Source organism: Falco rusticolus, chromosome 6 (assembly GCF_015220075.1).
Source record: "Falco rusticolus isolate bFalRus1 chromosome 6, bFalRus1.pri, whole genome shotgun sequence".
In the NCBI taxonomy this organism is placed as follows: Eukaryota; Metazoa; Chordata; class Aves; order Falconiformes; family Falconidae; genus Falco; species Falco rusticolus.
Window position 1 is genome coordinate 36,447,493 of NC_051192.1, and position 21,758 is coordinate 36,469,250.

General features: G+C 40.0%; 2 protein-coding genes across 2 annotated transcripts; both read right to left on the reverse strand.

Annotated features, from left to right (window-relative positions):
* Positions 1-2,457: 2,457 nt before the first annotated feature.
* On the reverse strand, positions 2,458-3,553 carry TAAR2 (trace amine associated receptor 2). The gene has a single exon (XM_037393016.1). The coding sequence runs from the start codon at positions 3,527-3,529 to the stop codon at positions 2,492-2,494; it is 1,038 nt and encodes a 345-aa protein (XP_037248913.1). The 5' UTR covers positions 3,530-3,553; the 3' UTR covers positions 2,458-2,491.
* An 8,392-nt stretch (positions 3,554-11,945) lies between these two features.
* TAAR1 (trace amine associated receptor 1) lies at positions 11,946-13,003 on the reverse strand. Its single transcript, XM_037392723.1, has one exon. The coding sequence runs from the start codon at positions 12,945-12,947 to the stop codon at positions 11,946-11,948; it is 1,002 nt and encodes a 333-aa protein (XP_037248620.1). The 5' UTR covers positions 12,948-13,003.
* Positions 13,004-21,758: the final 8,755 nt, after the last annotated feature.

The window sequence follows — 21,758 nt, forward strand, 5'->3', positions numbered from 1 at the left end:
TGCTGATGCCAGGCACCTGCAGTGTCAGCGTACTGTGGTCACGGGCAGGCTCCGAAGTTAAGGTGTCTGAGGGCAGGATCCCAAGCGCAGGATGGAGCTCAGATGTCCCTAGCTACCTGGTGTGAAATTGCTGATGGGGACCAGTGGCACAGTTCCCTCTCCCAGCTGGCCTCGCCTGCAACCTGCTGCAGCGTCTGCCTGCAAGCACAGCACGAGAGAAGGCTGCTCCCGATCAGAGCCAAACCAATATTTGCCTGGTTTCTTCTCCCCTCCTGCCTCAGAAGGCTCCCTTCTTCCGCCTCTCCATCTTGCTCTGTTCTACATGCCAGAGCACTGCCAGATTAATTATTTTTGGTGTTTAAGTATCCTTTCTCTTATTGAAATCCAAAGCTGCTTTAAATGCTCTTTTTCTCCATCCTGCACTTTGGTGGAAATGTGTAATTAAAAATACAAGTTAAAGCACCTCTCTTTTCTTATAAGAAAAACTAGAATGATTATGGCATATATACAGCTAAAAAGATTCATGGCTCTCTCTTGAGAAACTACACATCCATTTCTATGTCAGTTTTCTTTGTAATGCTTCATCAATGTTTTGTTGCTGTTGCAGCTGTGAAGACTGACACACAACCGATCCAGTGGGAAGATTATTTGGTTAGGTTATATAAATGGAATAATAAATAAATTATTTTAATATGTTACAGTTACAGTTGCATATGCACTTTTGTTCAGGAGTTTCTTGAAAGAGTTACTATCATTTAGTTGATTTTTACTAAAGCTGATTAAAATGTGAGGGTTTTTTGTCAAAAAATCATTATAACTGAAAACCGAACACTAACTATTGAGCATTAATTTACGTGAATTTATCTGACTTCTTTGGCATATTTTCATTTTGAATAGAAAAATTAATACCTGTAAACCAAAACCTTTAACTTGAATCTTGAAGAATTTATTTTGGAAACTGCAGTGTCTCCAGTGAATTGCCGTTAGGATGTTTTGTAATTGCTGACTTTCTTCACCTCCATAACACGCCTGCCTCCAGAGCCATAGTGTATCAACGACTTCATGCTAAATATTTGTTAAGTGCTCTGCAGTGTGAAGGTATAAAATACAAATCAACACAGAGCTTGCAAAAATAAATCAATCTGTTTCTCAAAAGGTTTTCAGCTGGTGTTTTTGCAGACCAAGTATTTAACCTTTTTTTTTTTTTTTTTTATTTTACCACTGTTAGTATAAGATGTCGACCTTGTTCTTTAAAGCTGCTTTTGCCCGTGGGCTCCACGAGGGGGCAGGAAATCCTGTTTTACTAGGGACGGCGCGCGCCTCACGCCACCCCAGCTCGGGCTGTGACTCGCCAGCTCCTTGCTGTCTCGAGTGTGTCAGGGTTGGGGTTAAACTGGGATTCTTCACATCCAAAGTAGAACGTGTTCATGTTATCACAGATCCATCAGTGGAACCATCAGCAAAGAAAATGAGCAGCTATCACTGCCATGCCATACTGATCACATGTCATACTTGTCACAGATAAGCCAAGAAATGAATAAATGTGGGTGGCTTTTTGGTAGTCACACTTTAATAAGGGTGGAGCACACACTGTACACATACCACGAAAGGCAAGTCAGAGGTACAGTTCACAATGAAAAGACTGCAGTAGCTGTATTCAGTAATGACAATTCAGCCAACCTTACTTCAAGCGTGCAGCTGGCGAACCCTGGCAGTGACTCCTACCGGCTTCAGAGGGAGCTCAGCATGGCAAGGACCTCAGTTAGACACTCCAGTTCAGTGTGAAATTGTGGTGGGGTGAATATGGGGCGGGCTGTCAGCAAGCATATTTTATAACCTCTGGAGCCTGATGTCTAAACAAAGAAAGGAGCAGCACATACCTGAGTGTGAGCAGTGCTCTTGTTCCCCAGTACTCCTCCCCGGGTATGAAGCACACAGAGATAAGGGCTGAAAACCCAATTCTGTGTTTTCAGGGGAAAAGATCAACTTCAAGCCAAAATTACGCTCAGATTCTATTTGTTTTGGAATAACGGCAGACTCCATACAACTGCTAATGTCCCAGTCACAAAAGATTGACAAAGACTGCCACCATATTAGCCTGGGGCGTTTCCAGTTTAGGAGATTATCGGTGGTGAACCTCAGGAAAGATTAGCTGCATGTATACAAGATTAAGTGAAATATGAGGTTTATGGACTGTATTATGTATATATGCAAATACTTTCTGAAATAAAAAAAAAACATCAATGCATTAAGAGATTCTAGAAAGACTTAAACTTCTGAAACCCTATCAAGGCATTAAGAGTGAACACAAGTAGTAAATAAATATATAAAGTGAGTCTGATTTTATTAAAAGAAATATTTGATGACACAATTATACAGGACTGACTCACAAAATTCATGTTGCGCATTTCAGGCTTTTACTGAACCATGAAAATCCAGTAATGCACTGTTTCTTCTTCATTTCTAGAGCTGCTGTCAGTAATAGAATTCACTATGGTGACTGATCTTCAGATGAAAGTTTTATTGTACGAAACTGTGGGCTAAATATTTTGCCTTTTAACATGTATTTAAGTGTTCTCCGAAACCACGGATAGAAAAAGCCATATATTAATGGATTGCAGAAAGAATTTAAATACCCAAGCCAGTTTAGAGCATCAAACAAAGGTAAAGGAGTAGAGAAATTTAAAAATGGATCAATTAAGAGTGCAAAAAAACAAGGAAACCAGCATATTAAGAAACCCATCATAACTATACTCAAAGTCTTGGCAGCTTTCCTGTCTTTATTCTTAGAAAGCTCATTTTTCTTATCACTTTTTGTGTTCCTGTGTGCTTGGCTCAATTTACATGTGTGCCTTCGGGAGACCATAAAAATTTTTACATAAATCCCTATCATAATACAAGCAGGAGCAAATAAACCAACTGTAAATAGAACAGCTCCCCACAGTTTGTTGAACATAATAGGGCACAAGCTCGAGCATTTAACCAGCATTTCATAGCCCTCAATTCCAGAAGCATAATCTTCTGAGAAAACCACACCAAAAGCAAAAGCAGTGGGCACTGACCAGCACACTGCTATGATTTGTTTTATGGCTGTGACAGTCATGGTGCTGGTGTAATGCAGAGGGTGGCAGATTGCATAAAACCGGTCCACGGCAATGGAACAAAGATGGAAAATGGAAGATAAGCAGAGCATCAGGTCAAAACTGTAATGAACTTTGCAGAATGTCATCCCAAAATACCAGCAGTTCTCCACAGACCTCACCATGCTGTAGGGCATAATGGCAAAGCCCAGCAGGAAATCTGTGATGGCCATGGATAGGATTAGGAAATTGGTCGGAGAATGAAGCTGCTTGAAATACGAGATGGAAGCTATTATGACCAGGTTCCCCAAGATGGTGAAAATGAAGGCTACTGTTATGAATAGATACATTACCCCTCGTACTCCTGCTGACCTAAAGCTCTCAGGACAGGATCTATTTCCAAACTCAGAGCAATCCATCAAATCCTTCGAGATATTCGGAGAAAGCATAATCAATCCGTTTTTAGACTTCTATTGGAGATGCAGTTCCATAAGCAGATTTATTTTTCACATGTTTCCAAAAGATTCCAAATCCTATTATGAGAATACAAGATAAAGTAAGCCAAGAGCATTAACTCAATTACTAAGTGAAATGCAGTAATTCAGAGGCAAACTTTCTCTTGGCTTAAAGAGAGACCAACTGCAACCAATTATTTTTCTGAAATGGGGCATGAAATCTGATAACTGGAATCTAGTACAAAATTAATTGCAAGTAATATTAAAAAAAACAGCTGAAAGTAAACTTACCTCTTAACTAAATTATATAGTAACATCAGTTTTATTTTGTGCATTCTATCATATTTTGTAAATTATGGGTCTTGTATTTTACATACTTGACAATATTAGCAATTTTAAAGTATTAGAAGAAAAAGATGCATAGAGGAAGAAACCCCTTAAGTCATTCATTTCACTCTGTAAATACTATATAGGAATTATTTGCCTCTTCAATCTTACAGTTTCTAAATGAGAAATATTATGCGAGCTGACATACCTCAGCTTTCTTGGACATTTCAGTTAGTGGACTACTCACGTAAATGCTCATCTCAAAGAGTCACATATCAGCTGCCAAAACCCCCTTTTCCAAATTACTGATGATGCTAAACTCACCTGCGTCAATTTTGAAGCACTAGCAATGAACACATCTGATGGAAATCGGTTGTAAAATTAGTATGATAAGAAATGTTCTTTTCTTTCCTTACATATGCACCTGTTTTCTATCATTATAATTCTGCTAACTAAGAGGGAGTGGATCTAGACTGAGTCTTGTCTCCTGTAACAGACCGTGGTCCAGCTGCAGTAGTTATAAATGAATACACTAGTGAGTATTTTCAAGGGCCAAAAAATTCCCTTCATTTATCTAGGGAGAACCAAACCCATTTCTTCCACCTCTTTTCCAGATAACTTGTTTTGGGCTAAAAGCAAATTTAGAGATACAAGCAGAAAGAGATACTGTTCTCCACAGCAATTTAACCCACTTAGAAGGAATTTGGGAAGCAGCTCAGTCCACTGGCTTTTCCAATAAGTATCACCCTGGAATGAAAAAAATACAGAAACAGAGCATCAAAGGATTAAGAAGAGTTCTTGGCAGTCAGTTTTATAGGCTAGTCCTACCTGCATCTTTTTAATAAAACCATTGATAGATTCTTTATGTAGACATTTTACTGGGTTTTGTCCTGCAAAGCTGCTGAATTGTTAAAAGGCAGATCCCCTCTGTAACTTGGCTCAGATTAAGGAAAGATGGGAATTTATTATTTTTTATTACATTACATTTAATTCCCAGGCAAGTTTGAGCTAAAAATATGTATATAATTTAGGAGTTTACAACAACAGGAGATAAACAAGCCAAGTGCCTGTATTCCCAAGACCATTATTTCTGTTTGCTCTATTAATTCATTTACCCTCATGTGTAGCGGAGCTATTTTGGTGACTTAAGGTAGACACAAGTCATATCAAAATGGGTTTTTGAAAGCAGAGGTTGAAGGTAAAGGTGAAGGACAGTTTTTCTGTTTTATATCTATTTTAGTGGCCAATACATTCTTTCACATTTCTTAATAATTACCATTTCTAATGAAACTTAGAAATGAAATATTTAATAACCTTGAAGAAGATTATGATCTTGTAATTTAATGGGCCACAACAGCACTTTCTCTCATGCTGGTTGTATCTGCAGCTTTCACATAGCATATAGAAAGTCTTCTCCATACATTACAGAAACACATAAAAAGAAGTGTTGGCAATCTATCATCTGTTATTGGGTAATCGTTATTTATAAAGAAATAAAAATTAGGAAATGTAGTGTAGACAAGAAAAGACAAAATTAATTCACTATTAATGTAAGTGGTCAGAGGTGGACACTCAGACTTAATGCTGACCCTTATGCAAGTGTATTGAAGATGCGTTACAAATCAAGGGTAAATGATCACTATTCAGCAGAGGCTGGATTTTTATTGATTATGATCTGCAGTATGCCACAAGAACAGGGCAGAAAATAAATATGGTTTTCAAAATGAATTAAGGGAAAAATAAGAACATTTAAAGGAGTCTGCTTATGGCAGATGCTTTAAAGACAAACAAGGAAATTTTCTGTTGGAAATAAAATCTAAATCTTTGGGATTATCTACAAAGAATCAGTTACAGACTCCACATATGGTAACATTTTGTCAGTGTGTACAGCAGAAATATTTTATCTTGGAGATCTGTCAGTATTTTTGAGACAGGCATGTCTAGTAATTTTATTTTTAAGAAATCAAGTGAGAGATACGCAAGTTTCACACAGATGATCCTTTATTAAAAGAAGTTACTAAAGGAGGAATCTATGCAGACACAATTATATTGGATTAAAACAAAGCAACCTGTGGAAAGAGACTGCACTTGAAAAAGCATTACCTTCAGAAAGCAGCCCCCCATGTGCCTCACCATTGGTTCTCCTTTCAGCATGGGACAGAGGGCAGTGGTGGGGTAATAGTTTGACACCTTACCTTTCAGAAATGAAATGTCTAAAACCTGCTAACAAGTGTACAGGAACTGAAGTCTTTTAAATGAAACTTTTAAACTGCATTAAAGTAAGACTACAAAAAAAGACCTTAAAAATTGTCATTGAGTGAGGCACTGCTGTGCTGCAAAGGCAGTGTGGAGAGAAAATTGTCATAGTCATTATTTTCACCGATAAAACAGTTTAGTTTTATTACAATATATGAGTTTCCTTCATGTTGTACCTCACAATTTCCATGTTGTCCTTAATTATTGATTGGAGACAACTATTTAGTTACTTATTACTAACTGCTTTTATTCCTCTGGGCTCGCTTAAGTAAAGCAGAAATGACAGCAATAGAGAGCAAAATACAAGCTCAAATTTTCTTGAAGAATTGTTTTATCTTGTTGGTAACGGAGAAAGTCCGAAGCATATAGGATGCACTCTGTTTTCAGTGATCTCTCTTTAACTGACAGATCTCTTTTAGTCAGTATGCTGTGAGTACGCATTGTTTAAGGAGATTGACTTTTCCTATACTTACGGGAAATAAGAGATCAAGACATCTAGGAGTGGGTTCTGGAGTTGCCACTGCCGAAGCTACCTGTGAATTCAGTCCCTTAGCAAATGAATGCTTTACAAAAGCTATTGCATAGTCATCACATAGAAACATTTTCAATTACCAATGCAAGTTGGTTGAGTTAAAGTGGCAGCATGATGGTGAAAAGATCTCGTTAAAAAACCTACGAAGTAGGAAATCAGTTGGAAAAATCTGGTTGTGCAGGACTACATAACATTATGAGACTCACTAAGTATTATGGGAATTTAATTTCAAAGAACCACAGAATAGTTGAGTTTGGAAGGGAACATTGCCCCATCATCCAGATCATTAACAGAATTGGACCCAGTATTAATCTCTAGGCTACACTAGACTAGTTGCTGGCCTCCAACTAGACTTTACGCCAATCACCACCCTCCTGGCCTGGATGTTAAGCCTGTTTTCAGTCCATTCTCTGCTCATCCAGCCCACGTTTCATTACCTTCTCTATGAAGATCTTATGGGGGACAGTGTCAAAAGCCCTGCTGAAGTCTAGGTAGACAATAACCACTGCTCTCTTCTCATCTACCAGGCCAGTCATTTCATGATAGAAGTTTTAAAAATTTAGGCTATGTCTAATGGAAACAGGCTAGTAAAAAAGTGCTTACAGATAGGCATAGTCTTTTTCTGCATTAGGTCTTTAGATGCAGTAGTGTGGAAGTAGTGTTGTACATAACTAAGATGATCAGAAAAACTACAGAAGTAAAATACTTTTGTAGAACACTAAGAATCTTATGTTTAACTGTATCTAGTGCTTTCCTCCTTACTGAATGGCTCTTTATGCATTGTAAAGGACAGAGAGTGCACAGTGTGCACAACCTAGATGAGTTAATGATTTAAGGAAAGCTATACACTTTGCAATATTTACACAGTTTGAGAGATCAATTTTCTTGTTTGAACACTGCACTAATGTATGTTTTTATCTATCTAGTTTAAAATCTCCATTTTGGAGCAAAGCTTTCCTTGTAAGGCTTCTAGAAGGGTCCTGCTCGGACAGTGGGTGCTCCTGCTCTTCCCCTGTCCTGCTGCACCTCGTGTCTGAGGGGCAGACCATGAGCCTCAGCCACAGGTGGACCACCATGCATGAGGCCGTACATAGCAGGTGGCATTGCACAGGCTGCCACACCATGTTACAACCACCAAACCACAAGATAGAGGCACCGAGGCAGAGGGGACAGGTGGCAGTCTGTGATTCTGAAATTTACTGTCAGTTTTGTACAAAGCATGAGAGGAAGGTGACATTGCAAACGGTGCTCACTGGTGGCAAAATGAACAGACATAGGTTTACTGGTGAAACAGAGCCTTTCATCATGCTGGAGTAATTGCTTTGCACAAGTTTTCAGGGAAGTTAAAACATATGAAATCACCCACTGGAGACTCATTTGTTTTGCAAAAGCTGGCCATCTGGGAAGGTTTAATAAGGCCACTAATTAAATGTGTTGATAAGGAATTTGACAGTACCCTTTGCACTTCATTTACATGATGCTACTTTGAGATTGCAGTAAGGTACATTCTACTTCACCAGACCTAACTCATAATCTGATTGGACAATAGTATGAGGCATTTTTCTTGTGCTCTCCTAATTTATCAAAGTCTTGGGTTCAAATAGAGTCCCTGCAGCCTCATTAACACATCTCATTTGTACATCCCTCTCGCAGTGAGAAATAGCTTTGCGCTGCCTGTGATTAGAGCTAATGAGAGAAAGTAACCTGGGACTTCATTAAAGTTGCTCTGCTAGAGAAGGCACTCTGTAAACAGAAGGCAAGGAGACTCTTTGAGAAAGTACCACCGTTAGGTAATAGGACACCAGAGGAAAAAGTTATTTCAGAAACTTTCTGACTGGGCTGTGGACAAAGCTGGCATAATTGTAGGTTACTAAGAACAAGGAGAACTGCCTTCTAGGTGTGCATGAAGGTCACCACCTGTCTGTGGCTGGAAGCCCCTTGTTCCTATTGCAGAGAATATATATCAGTGACATCTTGGCTAGACTAGCTTGCAGGAGAGTTGTTGGTCTATACACTGAAAATTTCTTCTACTATTTCCATTTACACTAAATAGATTGTGGTGATCTTGTGCAGCCACGATGCTGAGATGGCCTTTCTACTGGTTTTGGCTGGGATGGGGTTAATTTTCTTCATATTCACTTGTGGTGCTATGCTTTGGATGTGTGATGAAAACAGTGTTGACAACAGCCCCCTCTTTTAGCTGTTGCTGAGCAGATCTTGCGTACAGCCTCAGGACCTTGTCTGTGAGTAGAATGGTGACACACAAGAGGTTGGGAGTGGGCGCAGCTGGGACAGCTGACCCCAAATGATGAAAAGGATACCGCACATCATGTGATGTGCTCAGCAATAAAACCTTGGGGCAAGCAGGGGGAAGGGGTTAAACCATGACACTCTCCAAACTTCTGTACAACATGGACTGGATGGCTGAGACTCCCCTCACCCAAGGTCTCCCCTATACACCCTCCCTGGCAGGTCATCTCCTCACAATGACCTGACAATTTTTGACCTTCTTACCTCCTGATGTTCTCCAGGACAGGACACAGGAAACTATAGCGTGCCTCTGGGACTTCACAATCCACCATCCCACCATCATCTCTGAGCTGCAGCTATTCAGGCAAATCTTCAATAGTAGCTCCATGAACCACTGCCTAGATCTAAAATCTCATTTCAGGGCTCTTGCTAGTCAAGAGCTGAGAAGACATCTAACTTCTAGTTCCCAAACCCTGGCCTTTGAAGCGAGCATTTTCTGAATCCCTGGTTCATGCCAACTTTTCCATAGTGTGGGATTCACCTGTACTGAGTGATCCTCATCTCAGCTACCCAAAAATTATATCTAAAAACATCAAAACATCTATTCTAGTCACTGAAAGATCCCTCTTAGTCGGAAGAGAAAGAATATCTGCAGGAACAATTCATCTTACCTAAAAATGGTAAGACAAAACACGCTGTGAAAGCAACTGGTTTTCTACAGTGAGTATAAAGAGAACTACTAATGACTAGAGAAGATGTAATGCCTAACTTTTAGGTGTATAAATTTACATTAGATGGCTATCAGCCTTCAAGAGTGTGGGTCTCTTTTTTTTTTATTATTATTTTTATTTTTGAAGTTTTAAGTGGATTAGATTTGCCCTAGGGTTTAGACACAGAGTGCAGAGGCTTGTGCTCTATTTGACCTAGAGGCTATCCTGCAGGCAAGCTGGGATCATATTCATTCACAAACTCTTGCTGCAACAAGCAAATAATGCCAGAAATATGTCAGAGCAAGTTACGAAGAGAGACTGACAGGCTGGGAACTCTGGTAGAAGTGAAATTCTCTGGAAACACAGTAATGTTTCCAGATTTTCAGGGGGATAGACAGGAGATAAAGGAAAAGAAACAACTTCTCCACTCCACTGACTTCCTAAAGGACCTATGTTAATATGTACTGAACTTAGTAAATATAATTTAAAAGCCTCAGATGGGCAACATTCCTCATAGGGAAAGATCACTTTCCTTTAATCTGTAACACCACCAGAAGAAAGGAGGTATCACCTGACAGCACTTCTGAAACTGCAGTTTCAAGAGAGATCTAGATGTCCAAGTGATCATGCAGTTTCAGAAGGTAACACAGACCATGAGAAAATTAGCTACATCATGTCAGCCTCACTGGGGATGAAGGAAGATGAGAAATACCCATTAATTTATCAGAAAGATAGACTTTTTTATCTTAACTTACCTTATTTCTGTGAGATAAAGTATTAAAGTAGTCATATTGTCACTAACAAGGGTTATCTTCCACAGCATGTGTGCTGATGTAGTGTATATTTCATTCTTCCTTTTTATGTCATTTTGGAGAGTGCAAACATACAAGATGATGGTGAATCAATTTTAGATCCCAATATTTTGCTCTGCTGAAATGTAGCATCATTCAATTTTTAAGCTTTACAGCACAGAATGCTTCAGTGCTCTACAAAGCACAGAAAAGAAAGACAAAATACCCATACAACGTGCAATTATACATGCAACATGAACGGAGGACATCATCTACTGTTGAGCATAGCTCTTATTTCAGTACAGAGTCATCAGTTTCTCTCTATAGTGTCTTCTCAGGTCCTAATTCTTTCGTCTCCATTCCCAGAACTGGTCCTTCATAGTCGAACCAGGTGTCACAAGGTCAGGCCATAGGTAATATTTCCTTCTCTTTGGTGATCTGTTAACTCCAGAAAAGCCAGGTCATAAATTCAAAAACATAACAGTCTGTGGGTCTTCTTTAGATGGTGACCATGTGCTAGTTTTTTACCTACTCACCTGTCCTTCATGTCCCAGTCTGGGTGTCCTGAGAAGCTGCCCACAGATGTAACCGTGACAGCCTGCATGTCCAGGTCCATTCCTATAGTCCTTCTTCTGCCACTCCTCCTGATGCTTCCACAGCCACCCTGACCCATTCACCCTCCATTCAGGCCAACCATAGCATTTCTTAACAATTTTCTATATTCTTTCCTCACCAGCTGTCACAGCATTGCCATCAGACAGAATAACAATATGACCAAAAAAAATTTCTGTGAGATGTAAATTGGCAAATACTTTACATACAAACATTCATTAGACAAGCATCATTTTCTGGCACTGTCAGGTTCAATGTTGCTTTTTGCTATTGCTTTTCATTTTGTACCTCGTATTTTTCCTTGTCTTTTGACCATGTTAAACATGCTTTTGATCTCATTAAGCAGCAAAGCCTTTAAGTGACAAACTCATAGGTGACAAGCACTAGTTGAAATGGAAACAGAAGGAGCAGCATGACTTTTCTTTGTCTGATCTTCCCTCCATGGAGTTTGCTGGTATGGCTGGTTATGGGCACATCTGCACACATACTGAAGGAAAGGGACAAACTTAAAAGTTTGGGTTATTACTCAAAGATGTCTAGAAATTCAATAGGAAAAAAATTCTCCTCTTTCTAGAGGATGATAAATAAACACAAATATTGTAATATAAACACACCTTGTTCAAGAAATTGATCTGTTTTATCAGAATAATTTCTTAATGATGAAGAGCAGGGATATGAACTGCTGTAAGTTTTTTTAAACTTAACTCTTGGTCTTCTGTGCATTGCATATAAATAACTAGAACTGAAACATTACATATGAATCCCAGTCTGGTATGAAAGAAGATGTAAAGCGCAATAGTTGTTTATTTCCTTGAACCAAACTTGGTAAATGAGTAAAGAAACAGGTGTTTCCTTAATTTTTAGCTCTTACATGCAGGAGTTCAGCCTCCGGGCAAAAATGCAAAGCCATGAATCCAACTATTTAAAACATGCTACTCTAAAAACAAATGAGTCCTGGAAGAGTCCCGCTGAAAAACTTTTCCAAGCAGAATGATTTTTAATGCCCTGCGAAACCACATGTAAAAAAATGCATAAACAATTGGGTTAAATGTAGAATTCAAATAACCAAACCAAACCAAAGCATCAATGAGAATAGGAGGTATCACATAATTCATAAATGGGTTGGTTGCTGTCAAGAAGAAGAATGGACTCCAGCAGATGAGAAATACTCCCATTATTATGCCTAATGTCTTGGCAGCTTTCCTTTCTCTGCAGAGTGAAATGTGTTGCTTCATTTCAAATCTCATCTTTTTTTGGCTAATTGCATTAATAGATCTTGCCTGCCTCTTGGCTATAGAGTATATTTTCCTGTAGATGTATAGCATAACAAATCCAGGGATGTAAAAGGACACTATAGAGGCCACAACACCTGAAGTCTCATTAAAAATGACAAAGCATCCTCCTGCACAATGGACATGGCTATAAATCTCTTCTGCCCCTCGCAAGTTTAGGTCTAGAAAGATCATCCCAAAAGCAAAAGCAGCAGGGACCATCCAGCTTACAAATATCATGACCAGGATAACAAAAGTATTTATCTTTGATTTGTATCTCAAAGGATCACACACAGCATAGTAACGGTCAATGGATATGAAGGAAAGATGGAAGATGGAAGCTGTGCTTAGCATAATGTCCGTGCTTGTGTGGATCTTGCAGAAGATCTCTCCAAAATACCAGCAGTGCTCAACAGAACGCACCATGCTGCAAGGCATGATGATGAGTCCCAACAGAAAGTCTGCTGTAGCCATAGAAAGTATCAGGAAATTTGTAGGTGTATGGAGCTGCTTGAAATGTGATATTGAGATGATAACCGTCAAATTTCCAACCACTGTGGCCAGAATGATGCAAACCATGAAGATATACATGGAAACACGGATGCTGTTTGACCAGCTGCTCCTTATGCAAGAGCCATTTACAGATTCACAGCACAGTTGCATCCTTACTGAGGTCTCAAATCCACGTAGGCATGCAGCACGGGTACTGTTTTTCCTAATGCTGAGATACATTTACAACTGTTTTTTTCCTTTCTATACAGGGAGAGCTGCAGGGAGGGAAAAAAAAGGCAATTGTAAACACCTTCACTTCCTTGAATGTGTAGGGAATTCATATTTCATTATTTATGGAGGTTTAAACTATTTTGTAATTATACTTTTAACAGAATTACGCTTTTAGATTAGACTTCCCTTGAAATGTGGAAGTCATTTGATGAAACAAAGTGTATAATGGGGTGTCCTCACACAAGTAGCTTCCAGAGGACTACACTGGGCAATGTCTTGTCTAGTGGGTGGATGAGAAATCTTTTTCATTATTTCCTGTTTAAACAGTCCTAGTCTTCTTAATCAAAATTTGTTGGAGTCCTGTATCTCTGTTTGCTCTTGAAAACCAGCAATTTTAGATTCTGAAGCTCCCTCAACTTATTTTTTATTACGCAAATCTAAAAATTACAAGTATAAAACAGAAGGCTAGAGCTGAGAAGCCCATACTTGGCCTCTCCTCCAGCCCTGACCTCACAGCGATACCTGAACACACTGTGCAGCCTGGCTGCCATATTTAACTGCAGGTGGCAACTAAGTACCATGCAACCTCTGGTGGGATGGGGAGGAGAACTGGAAAAAGGTAAAAGCCATGGGTTGAGATAAGAACAGTTTAATAGCTGAAATGAAGTAAATAGCACTAGTAGTAGTAGTGGTGGTGGTAGTAGTAGTAGTAGTAGTAGTGATGCAAAGGGAGATGATAAAACAAGAGGAATAAACCCCAAGAAAAACAAGGGCTGCACAGTACAATTGTTCACCACCCACTGACACCCCACCCCAGTCCCCACCCACCACCATCCCCACCCCCACCCCAGTTTATATACTGAGCATGACATGCTATGGTATGGAATATCCCTTTGGCTAGTTGGTGTCAGCTGCCCTGGCTCTGTTTCCTCCCGACTTCTCATGCACCTCCTCACTGGCAAAGCATGGGAAACTTGAAAAGCCTTTGACTTAGGGTAAGCGCTACTTAGCAACAACTAAAACATCAGTGTGTTATCAACATTATTCTCATACTAAATCCAAAACAAAGCACTGTACCAGCTACTGGGAAGAAAATTAACTCTATCCCAGCTGAAATGAGGACACTGGCAAAACTAAAAAGTTTACACAAGACCTCAGTTTTTAGGCAGGTGTCACTATCTCACCAGGTTATCTTACTGTAAAATTCTTGTAGGCTTTAGCTGTAAATAGAGATATAAGGAAAAGATTTAAGAGGACAAAATAAAATTTCTGCCCTTTTGCTGCCAAAATGTAATGGAAGAGCCTGAGTAATCTGAAGTACTAGCTGCTGAATGAGCAAATATCTTTTGGGCTCTAGTTTATTTCAGTGCTAGCAGTTCAGTAATGTTATGTGCATTTATTATGTTAATACTGTTTTTACCTAAGGCACAAACGTGGAGAGAAACATTTTCTGAGCATTGGTTTAGTCTGCATCTTAGGACCCAAATACTGCTGTCTTTGCGTATGCAGTAGCATGTCTCTTTTGCGAGTCTCTCATTTTACAAAAGCATTTAATGAAAGTGCTTAGCCCTTGGGCAAGCAGTATTCATTGTTGAAAGATCTGGTTTTCCTTTAATGAACAGAAAAATAGTATTATTGTGAAAAATAAATAACATTAGCATATGCTATTCAATAGCATTACCATTATAGTATAAAATGGTTTTTGGAGTCAGACAAATACTGACATGGCAATTCAGCCAGTACTAATGTAACCAATTTGCTCTGGGACTTTGCTTCCTCTGGTTATTCCAGATAGAACAGAACAGAAAAATTAATCTTTTCCCATATTGAAACAAATGTTATTACAAGCACACCATGCCATTGGAAGCTAAATGGAAGCTGAATATAGACAATAAACTGTAGCTTGCAAAACTCTGACAGCTACCATTAATAGGCTGTGCTATACAGAGGGATTTTCAGGTAGTGTCAGGCAGTGGCACCCGAGTGCCAGGGACAAGGTGCATCCAGAGTACTCTCAGGAGCACAGGATATGTGGCATCCGAGTATATTTATTTACTGTTTGGAATGCCTTTTGCTTCCTCTTTTCTCTGCCTACTAATGTTTAACATCATCTCTGCTCTTTTTCACCTCACTTTAATTAACATTTCATATACCTTTTCCTTCACTTTTGGTCAAGTCTTTTCATGTTTCTTTTCCTACTTGTCATTTCTTCTTTCAGCACATTTACACTCAAGGTAGAGAAAGCACAGCCAGCTGGATATTTATTAACCCAAATTTGCAATTTTCACAGCAGAAATAATTAAACAGCAGTATAAGTGTATATACTGAGCACAATTGTAAAAGTTTTAAGTCTATTCAGGTTGTAAATGTGTCACAGAAATTTTGACCTTCATTTTTTCTATCTGTAAATAAATAAAACAAATATGGTAAAACAATCTATGAAGCCAACCCAAAAGAATTAAGGTGCTATCTCTAATTTTCTTTTAGATTTAAAAGATTAATAGCTTCTCTATCGTTCTCCACAGAGAAACTGTATAGCCTAAAGAAATATGTTCCCCCCTGGAAACTGTTTGTCTTTTTTAAAAAACTTTATTTTCAGGGGATGTTGGTTTTTTGTTAAACAGAAAGAAGAAACTGCAACCAAAAGGTTGAGCAAACTCAGATCAAGTGTGTGGCTTTGTGTGAAACGGAAACAAAACAAATCAAAACTCATGTGGCAAACTGTTCAAATGAGCTGAACACTAAAGAAGTTTTCAACAAGAAAGCAGAATGCTTCCCTTCCACACTTAATTACAAAGTTTAAAATTCAATAAAATGGACATATGAAGAAACACACTTTTAAAAACCTGTTATCCTACCTTTCTCCCTTCATGCTCGGTAGAAGTCTGCTCTTGACACTCATTTGTTTTCTGCTGATTGAGTGGCACTCCTTTCTTTTAAAGACCATCTCAAAAGGCAGATGAGCCTCTTCACCATCATAACAGTCCAAATTTTGAGAGGACAGGCACTTGATCCACAGCCGGAGAAGCTTCCAGAAACCCCCAGCATGTTGCTGGAGGATATTGGGTGTGATGAACTGCGTTCTTGGCTCCTTGTCTCAGGAGCAGCTGTTAATGTGAATAGTAGCTCAAACTTAATTTTGCCACCCACTTAAGAACAAAATTGTGGCTGTGACACTCATATTTGTTTAACAGGCCTTATTTATAGGTAAATTGAACTAATATGAAGTACATGTGTTTGTTTGATCAAACATTGTGGTCCCATTGTGAGTGGCCTAAGATCATCTAGACACAGAAAAAACCCCACCATGTAGTCTCTCTTCTGTAAGCTTCTAAAATATAGCAAAATACCTAAGTATAGGTACGTCACAGCAACATGTAAGATTTCCTTGAAAAGGTATATCGTGTATGGAGTGACATGATGTGTATTTACCAGCCTAGTTCCGATTACTCTACTGAACAAACAGGTTTAATCTAACAGCCTAATCAGTTAATAGCTATTTGCAAGATACACCTACTAAAATGGTGTTTAAAATAAACACCTATTATTGGCTGTATTAGAGTAACAGATGAGGACATCAATTTTTTGCTCCACAAAGGACTGTGCAGCCTTTTAAAACAGTGATACTGCTGAACATAAAAGATTGTCAATATGGTGACCATCAGCTAAAGCCCTGGATGCCTCAGGGACATATGCAACAAGGTAGGTTAAGATACTACTTCTTGCAAACTATGCTGCATAACCTGGGTTAGCTGCTTCATTACATTATGTGCACAAAAATGAAAATTAATGCAAACCACTCAGTTCCTTTATTTTTCTTGAGGCTGCACTCATAAAGGGACTGGGAGGTTGCGATGCAAGGTTCTCCTTGCTACAGAAAGGGAGTTTGTGAACTAAAAAAAGTGCAGAAACAACCATCAGGCTGAGCGAGAAGCTACTTGAGAGAGTAAAGAGGGTACATCAAGAAGAGGAGTCAGGTCCAATCGCTCAGGGTTGGGGAAATATCAAAGAAATGCTAGGCACTCAGATACTGGGCTCTGAGAGAGGCCTTCTCGCTTCTGAGATTCCTGGCTGTAGGCCTTCCCTCAGAGCCAGGCACTTCTCTTTGAAAAGTGAAGGTTTAGGCCTTGGTAACTACCATCTTGACATACACATTTTGTAAGAAGGTAAAATTTAGCGGAACAAGTCCATGTTGCCTTACTCTGTACAAAACTCATACAGAAGTCTGGCAGCCAGCTCATTATGGGAACTTAGTTAAAGGCCACCCATGCATGCACACACACTGCTCTGCCATGCCTCTCCCTTGGGTGACATGGTGGCCAAGACTCAAGGGGACGATCTGGAAAGGCAGCTCTGCTTAAGGTGTTTGTTTCAAAAGCAGCTGCCTGGCAGCAACCAGCCAAAGCCCTGGGGACCCTCTGGGTCTGGGGAGCCTTCCCCTGCCCTGAGCAGCTTTGCTCTGCTGCAGGTGGCAGGCAGCAGCCAGCTATGAAGTCTGGGTTTTTGCTCTGCTTCCCCGCACAACCACATTTTGAGTCCAGTCAGGGAGTGTTTCCCTCCAGTTTCTGGCTTGCAATAAGATGCAAAAACAACTTGCCGTTCTTCTCAACATGTGATGTTTCTCCAGGAGGCAACCTGCTTCTTTTAAAACCTGTTGAGGACTTTGGAAGGGTTAGAAGTGCTCAGGGTGGTGAAATAGAATAAAGAGGAAGAGCCAAAACCCGATGATACAAACCCATATGTTGTAGGGTTATTGTATTTATCGGAGGGCAGCATGACAGTCACATCTTGTCTGCCTGTACTGTGCCTGTGCTGTGCACTTAACACTGGAATATGCTGGTGGAGGGGAAGTTCAAAGCAGCCAGTGGAGCGCAGGTCCCTGGAGCCAGCCGTGTTCGCTCCTTAGCTGGCTATCAGTAATGCCTATATGCTTTAAAAAAATTAAATCTACTTTAAGAAGAAAAAAGGTGGAGAAAGGGACCTGGTGACACTAAGGGTGAATTTTGTTCCTGATAGCAGTGTGGCTGGGCTCTCACCTTGACTTCACATCTAAAGAAGAAAAGGCTCACCTGTGGGGCTGGCCAGCCTTCCTGCTCCTACCAAAACTTTCTCAGGGCCAAAAGCTGCAAAACACCTACCATGTACTTTGCAAAGCAAAGGGGAGAGAGTGGGCTGGGGCTGGCTGGTGAGCCCGTGGCAGGGACAGGACCAGTGTGGGGCCCAGGAGGTGCTTTCAGCAGCCCCATGGCAGCAGGAGGCTGCCCACGGCCAAAGCTGCTGGAGGGCACAACAGCATGTCTCTGTACAGGCTAGTTTTGGAGATGCCCTTCGCCCTTCTACCGCACACCAACCCACAGGCACAGCACTTAGCATTCGCTACCTCTGAATGCACCAGCTTGTACTGTAAGACTCATACGCATTTGGGAAGGAATGAACCACGGACCCAGAGGAAGCTGTGAGCATGGGGAGGGTGGTATTTAATAGTATATTTACTAGATGAATGTAAAGTAGCAGTTTCTAAGTTATCAAGACAATCAAGTAATTAAACAGGCCAAATCATCAACTAATTTAGAGCAACAAGGAACACTTTAGTAACAAGTTTACATGCTGTTGGTGCAGATGCTTCAAACAGGCATTTTCTTGTGGCTTAGTGCTGATGTGGATTGTAAAGAAATTTCTCAAACTTTCTGTTTATAATATCAAAAAGAAATACGTCAAGCTCTGGTTTTGGGAGACCTCAGAGCACTTATAAATCGTGTTTGACAGTCTTTTGAATCTGTAATATAGTAAAGCAGTTATACATCAAAACGCAAAGTGAAAACTTGTCTACAAAATTGTTGCTGTGGCTTTCTTTTCTGCAAAATTTATGCTTCTGCAATAATAAGTTTTCAGATTTAGGAAAACCAAGAAAAAGAGATGTCATACTATCTAGCATACTTTAGGTCATTTACACTTCTTGTTTGTTTATATTTAAAACATAAAATAATTACAATGGAAAACAGTGCAGAAGGGAATGGAAATAGCACATTTGCCAGAAATTTGCCAAAGCCATTTGCACAATGTGTTAAAAAGTGATCCTGTCCTTATTAGGCAAAACTGTGGAAGGGGCACTGGAAATGGGAAGGAAAAGAACGGGGCTCAAAAATGGGAACTGTTACCATGAAAAGAAATAGAAGGCAGGACATCATTGATTTCTACTGTGATTCTTTCAGCTTGTATTTCTATGGGTAAAGTTTGGTCATCTGGCAGAAAATATCATTTTACAATACCCATTAGACAGAGCAAAGTTTCTCATTTTCATATGGTTCATTTTAAAACCTGGATTTCTGAGAGGGGAACCATGGATTTAAAACTACCAGAGGCTTTAATGTGGCCCCATGGTTGGAGAGTAATTTTGAAAGTATGTAACTCCACTCACCATTTATGCAGTTTTCAGGAAAAAAAGTACAGCATTACAAAAAAGTATCTTCTTAAGTTCCCATTCATACGTTTGAAATCTGGGGGAAGATGCACAAATTCCCAATGAGCTATTAGTTCAAAATAAATATTTAATTATATGTTAAATGAGAAGATGTTCCAACTGCTAATCTGAATACTATTGCTGCAAAACTGGTGCAATTCCACTGAAGGCAATCCGAATTCAGCCCAGTCTTATACCAGAGAAATTTAAAGAATATTACATAAGATGATTGACCTCTCGATCTTTCCCATGGTTTGTATCCTTGCTTTTCAGTGGAAACCATCACTTTTCCTTGCTAAGTAAAAATAGCTGTTTATACAAAGTAATGCAATGTTTGTGTTCTTTCTCCAATTGCAGTGCTTAGGATGTGGTCTGTAAATCCAAATAAAAATACAAATCTCTGAAATGCACAGAGGAATAAGAGAATCCAAGAAAATAATGTTTTTATGGCAAAGCAAACCACATCCATCCAAAGCCAAGAAACTATATCTGTGGGGGGTGGTAGGTGGTCTATGTATTTGATGGCCTGCTAAGTAATGCCATAACTCAAATCCATTGCCTCTGCTCAGCAGCAAAAGCTGCCCTGGCAGACTGCAGTGCCAGGGACCCCCGGAGGGCAGGAGCAGCCCCTAACCTCTCTTCTCTGCAGGGCGAGCGAATCCTCCAGCCAACGTGCAGGTACAGAGCAGAGCCACCCATGCAGTAGGACAGGTCCCCTGTGCCTCACCAATGCTCCCCTGCACCCACCAATCCCATGGGAGTGAATTTAGGACCGTAGCTAGTTTGTAGATATTTGATGGCCTCCAAGCATCACCTCCAATACAATGGCGAACATGGAGGAGGGAGGCAGTGACCAGTAAGCAGGTACAATCCCAGCTTTGTCCTTCTGCATCCTTATGGTCCCAGAATAACTTCACAGAAAGCAGAGAGCCTTACTCTGAATTCATAGTTGTGTCTGAAAAGAGTTTTGCCCCAATAGCTATGTTTCTCTTTCAGCTATTGGGAATGAATTGCTTTTTAAATCATGCTCTCAGCCACCACCGAAACCTCATTGCTGTTGGTGCTGTTGCTGTCCATTACAGAAAGAACCCAGTGATCTGTGCAGAATAACCACTATTATCTTCAGCACTAACCACAGAAGATTCATCTTTGAAACAAAATAATATCCCAGACTAGCATTTCAGACTGTGTGACACGGAGACAGTACCTGCTCAGGAGTTATTTCCTCATCACGAACCGGTGCAGCCTGTGGATACAGCGTGATACTGACTCATCCCACGCGAATCTCCCAGCTGAGTAGCTGCATACTTGGTCTGACTCTGGTTTACAGCCTGCTGGAAAAATCTCGTCATCAACTAGATGACGTAAATATTAAATATTCAGGAAAGATAAGCAGATAATAAATCTATTCTGACACAAACTATTAACACATGCAAAAATCTGAATTAAGTTAAAGCCAGGCTCATGGAAATAAACATACAAAATAAAGACAAATGTTTATTATGGTCAAGGCACAGATGGAGCTGACAGCACTGAACTGTTTTTAAGATAGCCCAGTGTTTCTCTCTTTCCTTTCAATTTTCTGTAACGTTGACAAACTTTAGCAATTTCAGTTATCTCTGAAGATTTGATTTGTGTATCCCAGACTGGATATTTTAAAAAAAATCCAACCAAAATACTTCAACAGTATCTGAAAACAAGACTGGTTAAAAAGATACTGTTTCCTCCTAATGGAAAAATTCTGCTTGTCTCTTATTTCTGATGCTCTGGTGTTTATATGCTTTGCAGCAGGGATTTAAGAAGTCTTGGTTGCCTGTTTATGTATCTTTCACCGTACCAGAGGAACTGTCCCTAAATATGGCCAAATTACAAATCAGCAGTGGCCACACTACAACTTGCTGCCTTTAAAAGCACTGCTTGTCAACCAGCTTCCACATATCCAGTCTGAGTTTTAGTATTGCTGTGGAATCCAAGGAGGAGAGTCCTTCTGGAAAGAAGTAATCCCAAGGAGGAGAACCGACCCACTTTGGGTCAGTTTGTGTGCATCAGCTGGCGGGTCATGCTAGCGGAGAGCCATGCCTTCCAGCTCCTGTCCCCTGAGATTTCTCTGAGCCCTGAGCAGAACCTGTGGAACTCAGGTTGTAACTTCTCCCTGGGGATTTGGGATTGGAGTGGTCTTGGAAGATAGGAAAGTACGGCAAGGTGGCACAGGGGACATGAGGCTGAGCAAGAGAGACAATTCTTGGTGAAATGAAGGTCTTGAAATGTCACATTCTGGTCTGAAAGTGTGG